At 40.7% G+C, this 18,314-nt stretch overlaps 1 protein-coding gene and 1 long non-coding RNA gene across 9 annotated transcripts in view; one reads left to right on the top strand and one right to left on the bottom strand.

Moving 5' to 3' along the window:
• stau2 (staufen double-stranded RNA binding protein 2) overlaps nucleotides 1-18,314 on the top strand; it is a 325,427-nt gene that overhangs the window by 134,908 nt on the left and 172,205 nt on the right. For all 7 annotated transcript variants that reach the window (XR_009514472.1, XM_059982913.1, XM_059982922.1 and 4 more), the window contains one exon: nucleotides 11,993-12,100. Coding sequence is in view for 6 of the 7 variants with exons in the window: in XM_059982913.1 (XP_059838896.1) it covers nucleotides 11,993-12,100 (108 nt within the window). In the remaining variant the exon portion in view is untranslated. The remainder of the gene's footprint in view (nucleotides 1-11,992; nucleotides 12,101-18,314) is intronic.
• Nucleotides 1,732-17,159, bottom strand: LOC132401104 (uncharacterized). 2 transcript variants are annotated; one of them, XR_009514478.1, is made up of 5 exons: nucleotides 16,972-17,159; nucleotides 12,784-12,860; nucleotides 8,663-8,824; nucleotides 6,028-6,277; nucleotides 1,732-2,630 (listed from the first exon to the last, which is right to left on the bottom strand). It is a non-coding gene; the product is annotated as an uncharacterized LOC132401104 (long non-coding RNA). The 2 variants fall into 2 exon arrangements; XR_009514476.1 differs by having other exon boundaries at nucleotides 1,732-6,277.

Here is an 18,314-nt window from a genome sequence, read left to right as displayed (position 1 = left end):
CATGATATTTTGAATTATTTGAAATTCTTAAAAATTTTGACAGACTATAAAGCTGCTTTGCCTTCTGTGAAAGGCTACCATGGGCACCTAACAATGGGCCCTCAGCTGCTGTCGCAATCTCACCACTTGTATCCTGGACTGCAAACGTCTTTTGAAATTGGTTCTCTGGATTTGGCTGCTGGAAGGTGACCATGGAAGTGTTGCAGACTCCAGGCAGGACCTTGCATATTCTGATCTAATACATACATTGACCTTGAAGAGTGTGGAAAGTTAAAATTTAGATAGTTGATTTAATCCTAACAAAGAAGGGAGGTGAGGGTTCTTTTAGTCTGAATATATTCTGTTGCCCATTTAAATGATTTAAGACAGAGGCTGATAGACTCTTAATCAGTCAGGCTTGAAGGGATATGGGGAAAAGGCAGGATATTGGGGCTGAGAGGGGAATGGATCAACCGCGATGAAATGCTGGAACAGGCTTGATCGGCCATATGGTCTAATTCTGCTCCTATATCTTTTGGTCTTAATTCTAGTTTCATTAACGCATTTTACCACTTGGTTGCAAAAAGTGATTTTTTGCAGGGTAATTGAGAATTTAATGTGCTGGAAAGACATTGATGTGGGATGCGTGAAAACATTTTCATTGTGTGTAAACAGACAGCATGAAAGTGCTTTGATTAAATGCTAGAATCAGTTTTCGTCATGTAGAGTTCCTGTTTATTCAGCAGGATAAATGTTAAGAATATCAGTGTTTAATATGTAAATGTTTATATAAGGGATATATAAAGATTCTGCAGATGTTTTTTCTCATTTTTAAATTAGTATTGGATACTACTGTTAGACCTAATTGGGGAAAATTACCAGCTCTGGACTTTTCAAGCAGATCTTGAAGTCTGAGAGATCAGATCTCAAAATTTAATGTTTCATAAATGCTAACTTTTAGTGATTATTCAAGGCATATATGGAAGGATTCCGATCGGGGGAAGTAGAGTTACAAATACACTATTTACTATTCTCATTTCTGGGACAGACGCTGTGTTGCCCTGGTTGGTTCTAGGTGGTGGTTATTATACTGGGTGCCAGCATGTCAGACAATCCTGGGAGCCAATCTCTGGGTGTCGGAATCTGGAAGAAAAGTTGCTATCATGTTGGCACTACCTTATGTACAGCTGGTAGATATCTTCCCATAAGTGCAACAGACTAATGTTCTGGGCTCCATTTAAATGATTAGAGATTTTAAACAAAGTCTAGTAAGACAGACTGCTCTGAGAAATAAAATCCGAGGCGAATTGTCAAGTTGGATCCAAGATTGGCTCAGTAGCAGACATTGAAGAATGTTGTTTAATAGGATGTGTGTATGCAAAGAAGGGTCCTTGGGATACAATACTGGCTCCATTGCTTTTAGTATATATCACTGATTTGTTGTACGTCTATAATTTGTTTTTAATGCCAGTGGCATAATGAATAAATATGCAGATGATAGCAAAACTGGTTATGTGGTTGACAGTGAAGAAGAAAGTTTAAGACTGCTATGAAGTATCAGGTGGACAAAAGGGCCAAACGGAATTCAGTTTGGAGAAGTATATCATAATGTAACAAGGGTATACACTGTGCAAAAATTAGATATGTGGGCTGAACGACTTGTACTGTGCTTTAACGTTCTATATCAAGAAGTGCAGGGACATTCTAGGATATTTAAGTGCATATATCTGAAGTTAGCAGGCCAAATTCAAATTCAGGTTCAGTTTATTGTCATTTAGAAACCACAAATGCAATGCAGTTAAAAAAATGAGACAATGTTCCTCCAGAATGATAACACAAAAGCATATGACAAAACAGACTACACTAGAAAATCCACATAACATTTGGCAATCCCCAATCCAGAGTCCGGAGAGACTGCTGTGTATTAATATCGCGCTACCGTCTTACCGCGTCCCCCGGAAAGGAGCTCCAAATCCACCAGACAAACAAGACCAAAAACTAAAGCTACAAGACCTGCACAAAACCACATAATTACAACTGCAAACAATAGCATAATTGATAAAAAAAAAAAGACTATGGGCACAGTAAAAATAGTCCAAAGATGTTAAAGGACTATCAGTTCAAAAGAAATCTCCACACAGTTTCCACAAGTCCCCAGGGTCCTGACAGACTCGCCATCCCACGCTGGCAGCAGAAGGGAATACCCCCACTATGGACTTCCACGTTGCTGCCCGACTCAGCCTCGCAGACACAGCACACAATGAAAGCTCCGTTGAACTCAGCCTCGCAGACGCAGCACACACCGAAAGCGATCTGACCGCAGCAGACTCCGAGTCTGTCGAACCTCCGAGCCGATGACCATCCCCTCCGGCACAGCTTCTCAGAGCACCATCCTTTGCCAAGCGTATTAAGACGGCCCCGCCAACGGCCATCGGCAACGCAACCCCGTGGGCTGGGGTCCTGTTCTTCCCAGCAGAGTCCCGGATCACGGCAGCAACAGCAACGAAGACGGTCTTCCTGGAGATTTCCCGATGTTCCTCCGTGCTCCCACGTCCGTTTTCAATCGATTATGATTGCGCACGGCACCCCACTTCACAAATAACAGATAACCAGCTCCATAGTGGCCGCTGCAAGCTGTGTCACGTTGCCATCTTGGAAGTATGTATGGATAATATGGTTAGAAATATTGTCATAGAATCAGAGAGAAAGTGCACAGAAGCATCTCCTTGCTTCATCTAGACCGTGCTGACCATCTGGCCCTCAGTTTCTACTAATCCTACTTTAATCCCATTTTTCAATTTCCCCATATCCTTTTCAACGTCCCTAGGTTCTATCACCTATTAACCATTGTGACCAATCACCAATTAACCCACTGTGACCAATTAACCTACACAACATTGGGATGTGATGGGAAACCAGAGCATCTGGAGAAAACTTACGCAGCCATTGGAAGAGCATGCACTGCTATGTCACCTTGTATACTTTACTGGCAGTGGGACAGAATCATTATTGGCATTATAGGAAGGATGTGATAATGGAGCACTTCTCTGGAGAGAAAATCATCATGGTGACTATACAGAGTTTTTGTAATACATGGAGATCTTTGAGGCTGTGATTCTTTTTGCCATGTGGCTGAAAGTGACTTAAAACAGGTTTACAAAATTACATGAGGTTTGAATAATAAGGACAAAGTAGGCCTCGTTACCTTGGCAGAGAGGTTTATTGGAGTTGGGTTATTTCCTTTGGAGGCAAGAACCTGGGTGACTGCCAGGAGAGAGGAAGGGAATAGGCAGATACCTTTGTAGCCGTTCCCCTCAATAATAAGTATACTGCTTTGGGTACAGTATGGGCAATTAACCTATCAGGGAGAAGCCACAGTGAGCAGATCTCTGAGTCTTGCTCTGTGGCTCAGAAGGGAAAGGGGAGGAGTGCAGTAGTGGTAGGTGATTCCATAGTCAGAGAACCAGGTAGAAGATTCTTTGCATGTGAAAAGACACCCTGGTGTTATTTTGCCTCTTAGGTGCCTGGGTCAGGGATGTCTCACATCGGGTCCACAGTGTTCCAAAGGGGGAGGGTGAACAATGACAAATCATGATGCGTATTGGTAGCAACAACATAGGAAAAGGGAAGAGTTCCTGAAGAGAGAATCTCGGGAGCTCGGTGGAAAGCTGAAAAGCAGGACCTCCAGAGCAGTAATCTGAATTGCTGCCTGTGCCATGTGCCAGCGAAGATGAATAAGAATAGGATGATTTGGCAGATGAATGTGTGGCTGAGGAGTTGGCAGGTGGCAGGGGACAGGGTTTCAGAATTCTGGATCATTGGAATCTGTTCTGGGGAAGCTACGACCTGTGTAGAAAAAGACGGGTTGCACTTCAACTCAAGGGAGAACTAATAATCCTCTCGGACAGGTTTGCGAAAGCTGTTGGTGAGGGTTTAAACTAATTTGGCAGGAGGGATGGGAAATGGGAATAGGGCTGAGGATGGAGCAGTTGGTATGCAACTAGATGCAGTTTGTAGCAAGTCTGTGAGGCAAGACACGGCAGATGATAGAGCAAAATTGTAGTCACTGGAATGGATTAAAGTATAGCAAGGGGTTAAGGTATAACGAGGGGCCAAACTCAAAAAGGATGATGAAAATAGGACTGAAGGTGTTATATTTGAATGCATCGAATGAGGTAGATGATCTTGTAGTGCAGTTAGAGATTGGTAGGTATGATATGGATCTCTGAGTTGTGGCTGAAGGAAGATTGTGGTTGGAAGCTTAACATCCAAGGATACACATTGTTTCGAAAGGACAAGCAGGCAGGCAGAGGTGGCTCTGTTGGTTTAAAAAAAATGAAATCAAATCTTTAGAAAGAAGTGACATAGGATTGGAAGATTTGTAATTCTTGTGGACAGAGTTAAGAAACAGCAAAGGTAAAAATATTCTGGGTGTTATATACAGGCCTCCATATTGTAGCCAGGATGTGAAGTGCAAGTTTCAATAGGAGATAGAAAATCATCTTGGTGCTGGATCCCAAGAGGCTTTTTAAGAGCAGCTTGTGGTTCAGCCCCCCTTGGGGAAAGACAGTTCTGGACTGGGTGCTGTGTTATGAACCAAATTTGATTAAGAAGCTTAAGGTAAAAGAACCCTTAGGAAGCAGTGATAGAATTCTCCCTGCAGTTTGAGAGGGAGAGGGTAAAGCTAAATGTGTCAGTGTTACAGTAGAGTAAAGGGAATTAAAGAGGCATGAGAGAGGAGCTGGACTAAGCTGATTCGAAGGGTACAGTAACAGGGATGATGGCAGAAAAAATATGGCTGAAGTTTCTAGTAACAATTTAGATGGCACAGGATAGATATATCTCAAAGATGAAGTATTCTAAATGGAGGATAAAACAACCGTGGCTGATAAGGGAAGTCAAAGACAGCATAAAAGCAAAAGAGAGAGCATATAATATAGCAAAAATTAGTGGGGTGTTACATGTTTGGGAAGCTTTTTAAGGAAACAATTAAAAACAACCAAAAAGCCATAAGGGGAGAAAAGATGAAATATGAATGGAAGCTAACCAATAATATCAAAGAGGATACTAAAAGCTTTTTCAATATGTAAAAGAGAGGTGAGAGTGGGTATTAGATTGCTGGAAAATGTCACTGGAGAGGTAGTAATGGGAGCCAAATTTAATAGTGGGGGAAGTTTATAACTATTTTCTGTCAATCTTCACTATGAAAGACACTAGCAGTAGGCTAGAAGTGAGTATCATTGTTCTAAGGAGAAGGTACTTTGGAAGGTGAAAGTTACGAAGGTAGATTAATCACCCAGGGTTCTGAAAGAGGTAGTTGAAGAGATTGTGGAGGCATTAGTAATGATCTTTCAAGAATCATTAAGGTGAGGGAAATTGCAAATGTCACTGCAGATTTTAAGAAGAGAGGGCACAGAGGAAAGGAAATTATAGACCTGACTTCTGTGGTTGAGAAGATGTTGGAGTCATTTATTAAGGATGAGGTTCAAAGGTGGGTTTTATTGTCAAGGTATGCATATAAAATACAACTCTGATATTTGTCTTTTCCAGATAGGCATGAAATACAGAAAACCCATGTGAGTTGTTGAAAAGAAAAGCCATCACTCCTCCACAACAATACAGAAACAAAACTTACAAACGCCAAAATCCCCTGTACCTATCTCACACAAAAAAACTAACCAGTCACCCTCATAAACCCCAAAGCCCCAATACTCTCACAAAAAACAGTAATGATGGCATAAAATCCCTTAACCCCTTCCTTGCAGAGAACAACAGCGACAATAGCATCGAAACCCCAAACCCTTCTCTGTCACACAAGAACTAACAGATTCACCCACACAGAAAAACACCAATAAGAATATCGGATGCCAAATTCCCAACTTCTTCCTCGCATAAAAAGTAATAATTCGCCCAGCTGCCAATCAGTGACAAGCAAGAAAGCACGGAAAACTGAAGGAGACCAATAGAAAGTAGAGTCCAATATTCACATAAATCTTAGCATATCGAAAACTTCTCTCATCAGCTTTGAAGGAGAGTGGCTGCACGTACTTAGTCCTTCCACGAAGAGCGACCACCACGCCGGGTCCAAACACAAACACTAGAGACCCGGCTACTGAGCCCGTGGCCTCCGTTGAGAGTGACAGCTGACCTCCTCTGCATTCACATCTTCCTTGACACTTCGAAATAGACTTGTTCATGACTCCCCACCTCTTCTCTGATCTTTTCTACAAAGCAGCTTGTGTTCTTGCTAGGTCATTCGATTGAATTCCAAACTGCATATCACAGGCTCCAACAGTTTCTGTAACACAGTCAAGACAAAAAGAACAAGCTGAAGATGTAGAGAAAGTGAAGTAATTGAAGAGATTGGCTATCTGAAAGTTGTTGCTCAAGAAAACGTTTTCACTGGTGCCATCTTGACTGGAGGTTATGGAATATTTCAAGGCATGTGCTAAAATAGGCCAAAGTCATTATGGTTTCTTTAAGGGGAAATCTTGCCTGATAAATCTGGTGGAATTCTTTGAAGGAGCATGAAGGGAAACCTCACTCAGAGGGTTGTGAGAGTGTGGAATGATCTGCCAGTGCAAGTAATGCATGCAAGCTTGATTTCAACATTCAAGAGAAGTTTGGATAGGTATATGGATGGTAGGAGTATGGAGGGCTATGGTCCAGGTGCATGTCCATAATTTGTTCTGAAACTACATCAGTTAGTTCTTCCGCCAGCACAAACCTGCTGACGTGGTTAGAAATATGCATTTTCTCCTTGAGTATATCCAGCAAGCTAAGTTCATTTGAGAATCAGAATATGCCATCAAATGTAGTCTCAGGTTTGACATATTGAATAATTAGTATCTGAAATAACAAGGCCATGTGTAATTTTTAATTGTATTTCTTGTATCCAAATCTATTAATTGCTTTCATTTAATTGTCCTGCCAGTTGGTAACACTGTGCTGTACTATCTGAGATGTATTAATATTTTTATAATAGCATTACTGTAATCTCATCAGCTTTATTTAATCATTTAATATTGTCTTTAAAAACAAGTTATTATTCTAACAGCTACACACACATTTTTGTTCATATTGCTCAACAGATGACTAGATGGTTATCTTTCTTTTAAAAGAAGTTTCAACATACCTTGCAGCAAATATGCCACCAAAGAAGACTGTGTGCATTAACAATATGCTGTGTGCTGAGTAAATTAGGTGATTGAAGACATTTTTGGCTGGAGTTGTAAAGTAGCTTGTTAATCAGCAGTAAACATTCAAAATTGTATAACTCCTCTGGAGTAGAGTATAAAAAAAGGTGTGATGTCTGTTAAAATAACATCATTGCTCAGTACATTGCAATAGCTAGCTACGAATCTTCAGAAGCCAGATACTAGTGTCTTGCTGTCAGTATCAGCTAAAAGAAGTTAAATTATGCAACAGTTGTTAAAAATATTTTGCCTATCTTTGACGCCAGCATCATGAAAGCACTCAGCTCTGGGGGAATCAGTAGTATTATTGACATGCCACCATATTCCCTTGTCTCTCTTGCTTTTTAATCTCCAGCAACTCTATTGAAGCTATATGTTTCTGAAACCTTACCACCAGAAACTACGGCCTGCTGTTCTTCTGACAAACTTTAGTATGAAGATTTTCAATCTTAGCTCTCAGGAGGAGAATTAAGCAACTAATTACTGATACAATCAGTACAGAACAAAGATCATGCCCAAGGTTTTCTTTGCATGGTATCAAAGAATAGCATTCTTTGAAGTGATATTTTCTTCCTGCTCACCTTTTGAAGCAGTCACTTTTTAGAGGATGAGTTCCACAGATTATAGTGACCCCTACTCCCTTCCACTGTGACTTCTTGCCAGCCTCCAACATTGTTTGGCTTAAAGGCACATTTTTGTTTAACAGTAATGTGAATGACTGGATATTTGATTTTAAGGGGGTATAGGGAGAGCGTTTTTCGTTAAAGTAAACCATTCTCTCAGGGGAATAAATATGCATAATAAATGTCACTTGCCAGAGACCCAGGCTTACAGTCCAGAGAACTGAAGAATTTAATTTATTTTAAATCTAGTCATTGGTAAATTGCTATATTTTCGAACAGTTCTCATAACATGCATGGGAGAAAATCTGCTGCCTTTGCCTTTTCTGGTCTACATATGACTCCACATCTAACAAAATGGTTGACTTTTCAGTGTCCTCTGAAATTACCTAGCAGGCCCTACAATTACAACAGCCAGGACAATCAGGGATGGACAATAACCCTCACCTTGTCACTGATTTCCCCACTGAAATAATACAATTATACTTTTTCCAGCTGAAGTCACTGGCCCAGAATGCTAATGACACCAATTAGAACTTCCTGGTCACCCAAAACTACATGTTCATCTGTTTGGTTTGATTGAGAGTTTGAAATGCAACAAGGTTGAGGGAAAAAATGTGTCCCTGTATTTGTAAACAGTTGTGTTAGCAGCAACTACAGTGCTTCTTGCAGACTTTACCAAATAGGTTAGGTCCACTTATTGTGCAACTACCATGTCGTGTAATTAAACTCAACTACATACATAGTAGTGACAGCATTTTGACAATTTTTAAAACTATAATTTTATGTTCATTTTCTTGGATTAGTTCCTCTTGACTTGCACTTGGATTTATTCTGTTCTGTGTAGTTGTGCAACAGCCAACTTACTTTTCTCTTAGAATTTTTTTTCAGATCATGGTCCTTGTGTGTAGGAGTCCTGGTACTCTATGCCCCAGAGCTGGAGAATTTCTCTTGATTATCATTTGTATTCATTTTGTGTTCCATATTTAGTCAAATGTGGAGATGTCAAATGGAAGCAGTCATGTTTTCCTGCAAAAGTGAATGGAATAATGAATAAGGCAAACCGATCAGGACAGTGCCTCATTTAGCAACACAAGAGATGCTAGAAATCTAGAGCAACATACACAAAATGCTGCAACAACTCCGCAGGTGAGGCAGCATCCATGGAGATAAACAAACAGTCCATGTTTTGGGCTGAGGCCCACATCAGGAGGAATATTAAATGTTCATTTGGCTCCATGAATGCTGCCTGACTGCTAAGTTCCTCCAGCGTTTTTGGTATGTTGCCTAATTTAACAAATAGCCAGAAAACACATTGAAAAAACTTTTGAAAGTAAACATATTTGGAGTTTAAAAATAGGCACAATTTCAGGTAAATTGTAAAATCTTATAATGAATAAAGATGAGAAATGGTGAATAAATTCTCTGGATTTTTTAAGTGTGATGCCTGGTAGTTGCAAAACGTAATGGCCTCTGCCTTTAGTAGTTATGTTTCCAGCAGTCAGTTCCTAAATGAAGATTTAGTCATCTTCCAAATAAAATGTGTTTAGTAATTGTTGACTTCCTTATCTGAAGACTCAAAGTTCCCTACTGCTTCATCAGATCCATATATAGAACATACTTCTCCGTGGATTGTCACCTTGTCATGGTGGAGAAGCGTGTGTGGTCCTGAGATCCCGAGAGCGATGCCGTCTGGAGCTACGCTCCTGGTAGGGTCACACGTGGTGGTAAGGTTAAGAGTGAGGACCCTGACAAAGAACAATCTAACCAAGACCTCAACAGTGGAACAGACGGACGAAGTTACTTCAAACTCAATGGCTATGAAGGCTGCAACAAATCCATCAGCTCCAATTGTCGTGGTTTCCATGCCGTTGGAATCAGTTGGTTGATTTGTGAAGTATCGTGTGCTTCTTGGAATACAACATCAAGTACACATTAAACAAATACATGCACAGGCGTCTTTGCTCTGGAAACGGAACGAAGACCATCATCCTTGCCTTCGAGAGATAGCCACGATGATACAGAACATAGAAATCTACAGCATATTACAGGCCTTTTGGGCCACAATGTTGTGCCTACCATGTAACCTTCTCTAGATACTACCTAGAATTTCCCTAGTGCATAGCCCTCTAGTTTTCTAAGCTCTGTGTACCTATCTAAGAGGCTCTTAAAGATCCTGTTGTATCCACTTCCACCACCGCTACTAGCAGTGCATTCCATGCACCCACTGCTCTGTGTGTTTAAAAAAAAACACACAAAAAACCCCCCAAAAAAATTACCCCTGTTATCCACTCGGTACCCATTTCCAAGCACCTTAAAACTATGCCCTCTCATGTTAGCCATTTCAGCCCTGGGAAAAAGCCCCTAGCTATCCACATCATCAATGCCCCTTATCATCTTATATACCTCTATCAGGTCACCTCTCGTCCTCCATCGCTCCAAGGAGAAAAGGCCAAGTACATTCAACCTATTCTCATGAGGTATGCCCTCCAATCCAGGCAACATCCTTGTAGATTTCCGCTGGACTCTCTCTATAGTATCCACATCCTTCCTGTAGTGAGCTGACCAGAACTGAACACAGTTCTCCAAGTGGGGTCTGACCAAGCTTGTATAGCTGTAACTATATCTCAAAAGGAATGAAGAAGCTGTATAATAATTAACTAATAGTCTTTAACTAATGAATGTGAGTATGTAGAGGGAGCTGGATATCATGGTGCAAAAAAGACCAAATTGGCATGGAGCTTAGGAAGGCAAATGGAATGCTGGCCACTTTGTGAGGAATGGAGCTCAAAAATGGGAACGCCTTTGTCCAGCTATGATTGGTTAAATTCAAGGCCATTTAATGAGAGGTGTACTTTCCTTGGCTCAATAAATGTGAGTGAAAGAGTTGCTGAGAAGAACAATTGACCTTTACTGAAGGCTCAATTAGGCAGTATGGTAGTATACTAGTTAGTGTAACATTAATATAGTTCCTGCTGCTTTCTGTGAGGAGTCTGTATGTTCTCCCTTTGACTGCATGTGTTTCCTCTGGGTGCTCCGGTTTCCTTCCACGTTCCAAAGATATTTGGGTTAGGGTTAGTGAGTTTTGGGCATGGTCTGTTGGTGTCGGAAGCCCAGCACAATCCTTGATGATTTGACACAGATGACACATATCACTGTGTTTTAACATGCATGTGACAAATAAAGCTAATATTTACTATTTTAGAAGAATAAAACATGGTCTTTTAAAAACATAAGATTCTGAGGTGGCTTAACACATTAGATGCTGTAATGATCCTTTCCCTGGAAGGAGGTAAACTTGCAGTTAGGGGACATAATCTCAGGATATGGAGACAAACATTTAAGACTGAAGCTTCACGAAATTTTCTTCTCTGGGTGTCGTGAATCTTCAGAATTTTTTTATTCTGAAGAGCAGTGATGCTGAGTTAAATACATTCAAGGCTGAGATAAATTTTAGGACTAATGGCAAAAGAGGGGGCATGAGAGTTAAGTAGGAAACTGGAGTTGACCCAAGCAGTGCAATACATACAAAATGCTGGAGGAACTCAACAAACTCTTTTCCATAGATGCTGCTTGGCCTGCTGAGTTCCTCCAGCATTTTGTGTGTGTTGCTCGGATTTCCAACATCTGCAGCTTTTCTCTTTGCTGTGATTCAAGCATGATTTTGTGAAATGGTGTTGGAAGAACAGAATGACTTGTTTCTAATGTTCTCTTTTTGGTTTGACTGTTAGTGTTGGAAAACACAAAGTAATCATAGTTCCTGTTCATATTAGAAATGTTGACTAGTTTCAATTGCAGACTCCTATATAACATCCTGTGTGTTAATTCAAAATGATATTGCCACTGTCAGTACAGCACATACTTAGTTCCACACTAGTGTATCTGGTTGGATTAGAAAATCACATTCAACATTTTTAGAAATGTTGGGATCTACTTACTGAGCACGCACAGGAAGGTAATAAAGGTACAACTTATTCATTATTTCTGTAGTGTTCCCAGGATTTTTTCTTTATATTAGTAACTTGCATATTTGGATCAGCAAAAGCTGGAATTTAACAGGATGTCAGCGGGGGGCAGTGGTGTAAAATTTTGGTTTGCATCAGCAGTCATTTACACTAAGTAAATTTTACCCTCATATTTTTTTAAGATAAAGCACAGGAAACAATGACATAACTTTTTTATTTTTTCATACTGTAGACTGATGAAATTTCAAAAGAAGGAGAAGAGGATGAAGATATAAACAAGTCCGAAATCAGCTTGGTGTTTGAGATTGCTTTGAAGCGAAACTTGCCAGTCAATTTTGAGGTAGGTGTTTATATCTAAAAATAGAATGACATTCTTCCCCATCAGAGGAAAATGTTTCTGATCAGCTTTTGCAAAAACTGGATGATGAGTTCCAATGAAACATAACTATTACGATGGTGTAAATCTTACAAAGCTCTTTGACCTATACTAATGAGTCACTTCTGCTTCTTGTAATCAGTGACACTTTGCATCTGGCATCCACCAAAGTTGAGAATAAAATCCCCAAGCTGCCATCAAAAGCACATTTTGTTAAATATCCATATGAATATCAGTTGCTCTGCTGACTTACCTGGGCAACTGAATTAAGATATTCTCTTTATTAACATCTGATTCTTGGGATTCAGATTTCATGGCACATGCTGGTGATATTAAACCAGATTCTGATTCCTGTACAGTGAGTATCAGCATGCATGACAATAGTCCACATCCAACAAACTAAGTATTTAAGAGGCACAGCCAGCATTTACTTTGAAACAAAAATAGACAATCTTGGAAACATTGAAGAAGCCATTTAGAATCTGTGCATAAATCATTTCAGGCCAGTGACCTTTCATCAAAACAGTTCACTAGGTACGGTGCCTTCTGGCTGAGCATTTCTGTCATCTGTTTATTTTCAGTGTATGAAATATCTTCCTTTTTGTAAGTGAGCTGAAACGTTAGGAGCTGTAAAGAAGAATTCTTACCGTGGAAAGGAGTCCAGCCTCACTTTTCCTTTACCTTCCTGGATATGGTGGTGGGATTTGTTAGGACTTTCTTTCAGCTGTGAAAGGAAGAAGTCTGTAAGGGACACTGGGAAGATATGACTGGAGGCATGATTGATCAGCAGGATTCATTGCACGAGGTGGTTAAATAGATACACGACAGGAACAGAGGCAGCATTGGTCTCCTTACAATGTGACACACACATCCCACTCCAGTTTTCCTTACAAAGCACCATCTCTTTCTGTCTCTGCACTTCCTCAAATCTGCATCTACCCAAGCCTCCATGAATAAGTATGCTTGTCCTTAGTGTGGGAGGCTGCTTCCTCAGAGTCACCTTGAAGTTCTCCCCAATCAACCTGTGAAAACTAGCATTCTCCCTCATGGATCTCATCTGCCTTTCCTTGCATGACAAGAGAGCAAGGAAGTAGAGGAACAACTTTACTGATCTTGTAGTTGGTAACTGAAGAGCAGGCAGCACTAAAGATTAATAGAGCCTCAGTATGGCTGCTTGACGTACATGGTAGCAAATATCAGGCAGCTGCATGTTAGATAATACATCTTCACATTGCCAATGTCAACAGTATGTGTAATGTAATTGTGTACGTAATGAGCAGATCAAGCAACCTTAGCTTGACTAATATAAAGAGAGAATGCTGGGAACACTTAGCAGGTCAGACCATATCTGCAGAAAGAGAAATAAAATAAATTTAATGAAAGGTTGACCTGAAATGTTAACTTGCCTTTCATCCCGTAGATGCAGCCTGACCTGCTCTGTATTTCTGTTTTTATTTTAGATTTTAACGTCTGCAGTTACTGTGCTTTTCAACTTAAATTGATGGCTGCTATTCATGTCTTTTGTCTTCCACATTTCCCTCATGCATTGTTTCGAGTCACTGATGACTACAATTCGGAGGGGGTTAAACTATTACAAATCATGTCCTAGCTCAGTTGTGTATGCGGAGAGTTGGATTTTCAAGTATTGCATTTCCCAGTTGGAATTGGTTTATTATTATCACATGAACTGATATACAGTGAAAAGCTTATCTTGCATACTGTTCATTCAAATGAAATCATTACACAGTGCAATTTTATGAAGCAATAAAATGCAGAATTAAGTGTAACAGTGAAAAGAGAAAATGCAGTGTGGCTGAACAGTAGGTTGCAAGATCAAATGTTGAGTACAGGAATTGGAAAGTTATGCTGAAGGTGTTGGTGAGGCCTAATTTGTAGGATCGTGTGCAGTTCTAATCACCTACTCATAGGAAAGATATCAATAAGATTGAAAGAATGCAGAGAAAATTTACAAGGATGTTGCTGGGACCTGAGTGACAGGAAAAAGTTGAATTAAGTTTATTCCCTTTATTCCCTAGAGAAGTGGTCGCCAACCCGTCGATCGTGATCGACTGGTTGATCTTTAAGATTTTCCCAGTAGATCCCGGAAAATAAGGAAAATAAATACACAAATACTGTTGAGAGATTGTTTCCAGGTTGTGGGGTTTTAGTTCCATTCTTTGTGCCCAATGTGCATCTCCCCCGCCATGCACTACAGTGTACTTCAGTGGTCCCCAACTACCGGGCCGCGAGGAAACGATATGATTTGGTGATATGAAACAGTATGAATCAGCTGCCCCTTTCCTCAATCCCTTTCATGCCCACTGTTGAACTTGAACGCACACGAGGTCATCAGTTGCCTAAACGCACTGATAGTCCTGCGCCAGGGATCACTGGTTGGCCTCGGGTAACTGGTCACCTGGCCTGGAGTGTGGACAGATGGGCGCTGCCCCAAACCTGCTTAGCACACCGAATGTTCGTGGGGAACCCGATGCTAAAATATTCGCAGATGACCTAATTCGGGCTCAGGGTTTCGTAAGTAGCAGAGCAGCTACCTCGCTGCGATCTACTGAAAGTCATCCCTCGAGACAAACTTTTGTCGGCCGATAGATCCTACGGGGGGGGGGGGGCGCGGGTGCGCACCCTGTTGCACTCTTCACTCGGTCGGTCAGTCTCTCCAGACTGCTACTGCCTCGGCCCCGGTACGGAAACTTCCGGCTCTCACCTTGTCCTCTCATCCCACCCACAACCAGCCGCACCTGACCAAGGCATCTGGTGGCAGGTGGGAGGCTGGAGTTTGGGCCCGGAGGCTGTCTAATGAAGCCCTCAAATCTGCTTTGGTACCCTGAGTCCAAGCACCCTGCACTTAAAGACAAATCCGTTGAGTTTTTTGAGTGGAAAATACATGAGCAAGCGGGACAGAAGCTAAGTGCTGAGAGCCACGTAAACTAAATTGCGGAATAAACTGGACATAAGGAACCTGCTTCGAGTATCGCTGTATTCCGGTCGTGTTTAACATCCCCCCCCCCCGGTCGACCGATCCACAAGAGTATTGTCAATATTAAACCAGTCCGCGGTGCAAAAAAGGGAGGTGACCCCGGGTGTATATACATTATTTTTACTTCCAGATTGCGGGATTTTACTTCCAGTCTTTTCTGCCCGGGGCGCATGTGTGTGACTAATTGATTTAGTAGGTCGATCTTGCCTTTCACTAAGGCCGAGGTAGGGGATATTGGGCTTAAAAAGGTTGCAGTCCACTACCCTAGAGTGTGGGCGAATGACGGGAGATTTGATAGAGGCACACAAAAATCTCCACTGAGGTTGGGTGAGACTAGAACTAGAGGTTATAGGTGAAGAGTGAAAGGTGAAATATTTAAGGGGAACATGAGGGGTGGTAAGAGTGTGGAACAAGTTGCCAGTGGAAATGGTGGATGCAGGGTCAATGTTTACGAGAAATTTGGATAAGTACGTGGATAGGAGGGAAATGGAAAACAATGGTCCAGGTGCATATTGATGAGATTAGGCAGGTTAATAGTTTGGCATGGACTAGATGGGTCAACGGGGCCTGTTTCTGTGCTTTGGTGTTCTATGCCTCTGTCTCTATCATAACAAGGTAGATGTGAGGTCAGGAGTTCAAGATCATAGATTTTATTTCTACTCGTAATCCTCTAACTGAGCAAAACAGAACTGACCAACATTTGTAATTGGAACATTGAATTCCACAAACAGCAGCAGAATGTTTTGGGTTGTGGTGTATTGAAGTGCTGCTTTAACACATGCCATATTTACAATAATATCGTAAACACAAAAGAGATTCTGCAGATGCTGGAAATGCGGAGCAACACACACAAAATGCTGGAGGAACTCAGCAGGTTAGGCAGTATCTATGAAGGGGAATAAGCAGTCGACCTTTTGGGCTGAAACCCATCTATTACTGATCCCAGTTGCATTAATGCTATCTGCCCACTTAAAGTGTTGTAAAGCTGATTGCTCAGAGAGAAAAAAAACTAGGTATTACAGAACAGAGAAACATTTAAAACAATCAGTGGATAAGAACACAATGCTGCACTAATTTCAGTACTCCTTTCATTACAGCTGATTACTTCTAAGGGAAAGAATAACAAAAGGAAACTTTCATTGTAAATCCTCTTTGCATTTTTTCCTACTTAAGTCTTTCAGTTAACATGAATAACCTGTTGAAACCAGCACTTTGCTCAGTCACCTGATCAGCAAAGTACATACAATTAACCTTGACTGACCATTGAAGGGCAGAGTTCACATAACACTGTCAGAAATGTAACAGTTAGGGAAATTCAAGACAATGAGTGCATATGAAGTATTTAATAACTTATAAATGTCTCTGAATACTTTACAATGGGGAGAAATGGATATTGAGCAGGAACCGAAGAAACTCTGTGAAAATCTTTGAAGAGAAAGAGCAGTCACGTAGCTGAAAAGAACTAAAAGGTCAGCAAGAGAGGACCTGCAAATTGAAGGTCTGGGAATAAACAACGTTATAAACTTTAAATTGTTAGAGCCAAAAGATACGAAAAACCTACAATTAATTGCAGAATGACAAAAGATTTGGAATAAGTTTAAATGCCTTACTCAGGGGTTAATTGGGGTTGCAGAAAAAGTTTCAAAGTTAGAAAGTTTCTGTGAAGAAGAACCATATAAAGAATACGCCTAGACAAAGGGAAGGAGAGTGATAAAAGGAAGTACAAGGCATGCTGATAGGTCATATGCAAACAATAAGATGCAAGCAAAAATATTTCCACAACTGTTCAACAAACTAAAGGCAGATAAAAAGGAGCAATAAAATAAAATGGTAAACTTACATCCTTTCATATTTCAGATTGCAATGAACGGCAGGAAGTTGAGTATGTGTAGAGGAACAAAGAAATCTTGCAGTGTTTCTGCTCAGGTCACTAACAGCAGAAGAACCAGCTGACAAGTTGATTTTAAAAAAAGCACACAAATTGTTATCGTTCATTATGCAAGGGTTGGAATTTAAAAGCAGTGACATTTTGCCAGTACTGTGCATGGCACAGGTAAGGTTGCAGCTTGAGATTTCAACAGAGAAGCAGTAGAGATTTTCAAAGCTGCTGCCAGGAGTGTAAAGTTATTGCTTTGATGGAAGATTGGATAAGTTAATGTTGTTTTCTTTCAAACAGAAAAGGTTGCAGGGAGACTTAATTTAAATGGATAACATTTTGATGGGCTGGGATACATAAAAGAGAAGGTGGACCTGTTTCTCTTTGCAGAGGAGTCAAAATCTAAGGATTTATAGATTTTAAAGTAATTAGTAGAAACATTAGAAGGGAAATAGAGAAAAATCTTTAAACAGAAAGTGCTGGTGACCTGGAGTTTACAGGAGTAGAAATAAAAGTACTATGATGCCTCTTATTGTAACAGTTAGATTAACTGTGACACTCTGCATGTATAACTGTGTAATTAATCTTTGTTGGAAGAAATTTCTGCCAGAAGTGTAATCTTGGGAAAGCTTGGTCACGAGGCTTATTTTGTATTTGCGTTAGATAATATACTTGGGAGCAAAACAATACTACTTAACTTTTGTCAGACTGCCACAAATTTATTGCAACACAGAACTGAACTAGGACCATTTCCAGCTGAGTGTCTTTGGCTGGTACTGTTGATTGTGCAGTATGGATTTCAGCCATTAAGTGTGCAGATGGATCTGGAGGCTATGGGCTGTTGCGGTTAGATGTGGTGGGGCAGGAGAATCCGGTTCTGGGGATCAGTGTGATGAGGCATGTAGCTGGAGCCTTGTGCAGGCAGTTCAGGATCAGAGTCCAGTTTAGTATCGCTAAAATGTCATATGTCATGAAATTTGTTGTTTTGCAGCAGCAGTACATTGCAGTATGTAAAAAAAAAACTAAATTACAATAAGAAATATGTAAATTAAATAAGTAGTGTAAGAAGAGAGTGAACAATGAAAATATAGTGAGGTAGAGTACATGGATTATTGTCTATTCAGAAATCTGACGGAGGGAAGAAGGGGCTCCTGAAACATGAGTATGTCCTCGTGTTCCTGTACCGCCACCGTGATGGAACCAATGAGAAGGCACATCCTGGGTGATGGGGTTCCTTAATAATGGATGCCGCCTTTTGAGGCATCACCTTTTGAAAATTTCCTTGATGCTGGAGAGGCTAGTGCCCA

Source organism: Hypanus sabinus, chromosome 1, assembly GCF_030144855.1.
Source record: "Hypanus sabinus isolate sHypSab1 chromosome 1, sHypSab1.hap1, whole genome shotgun sequence".
Taxonomy (NCBI): Eukaryota; Metazoa; Chordata; class Chondrichthyes; order Myliobatiformes; family Dasyatidae; genus Hypanus; species Hypanus sabinus.
Note: the sequence above shows the minus strand (reverse complement) of the source record. Positions and strands in the feature narration are given on the sequence as shown.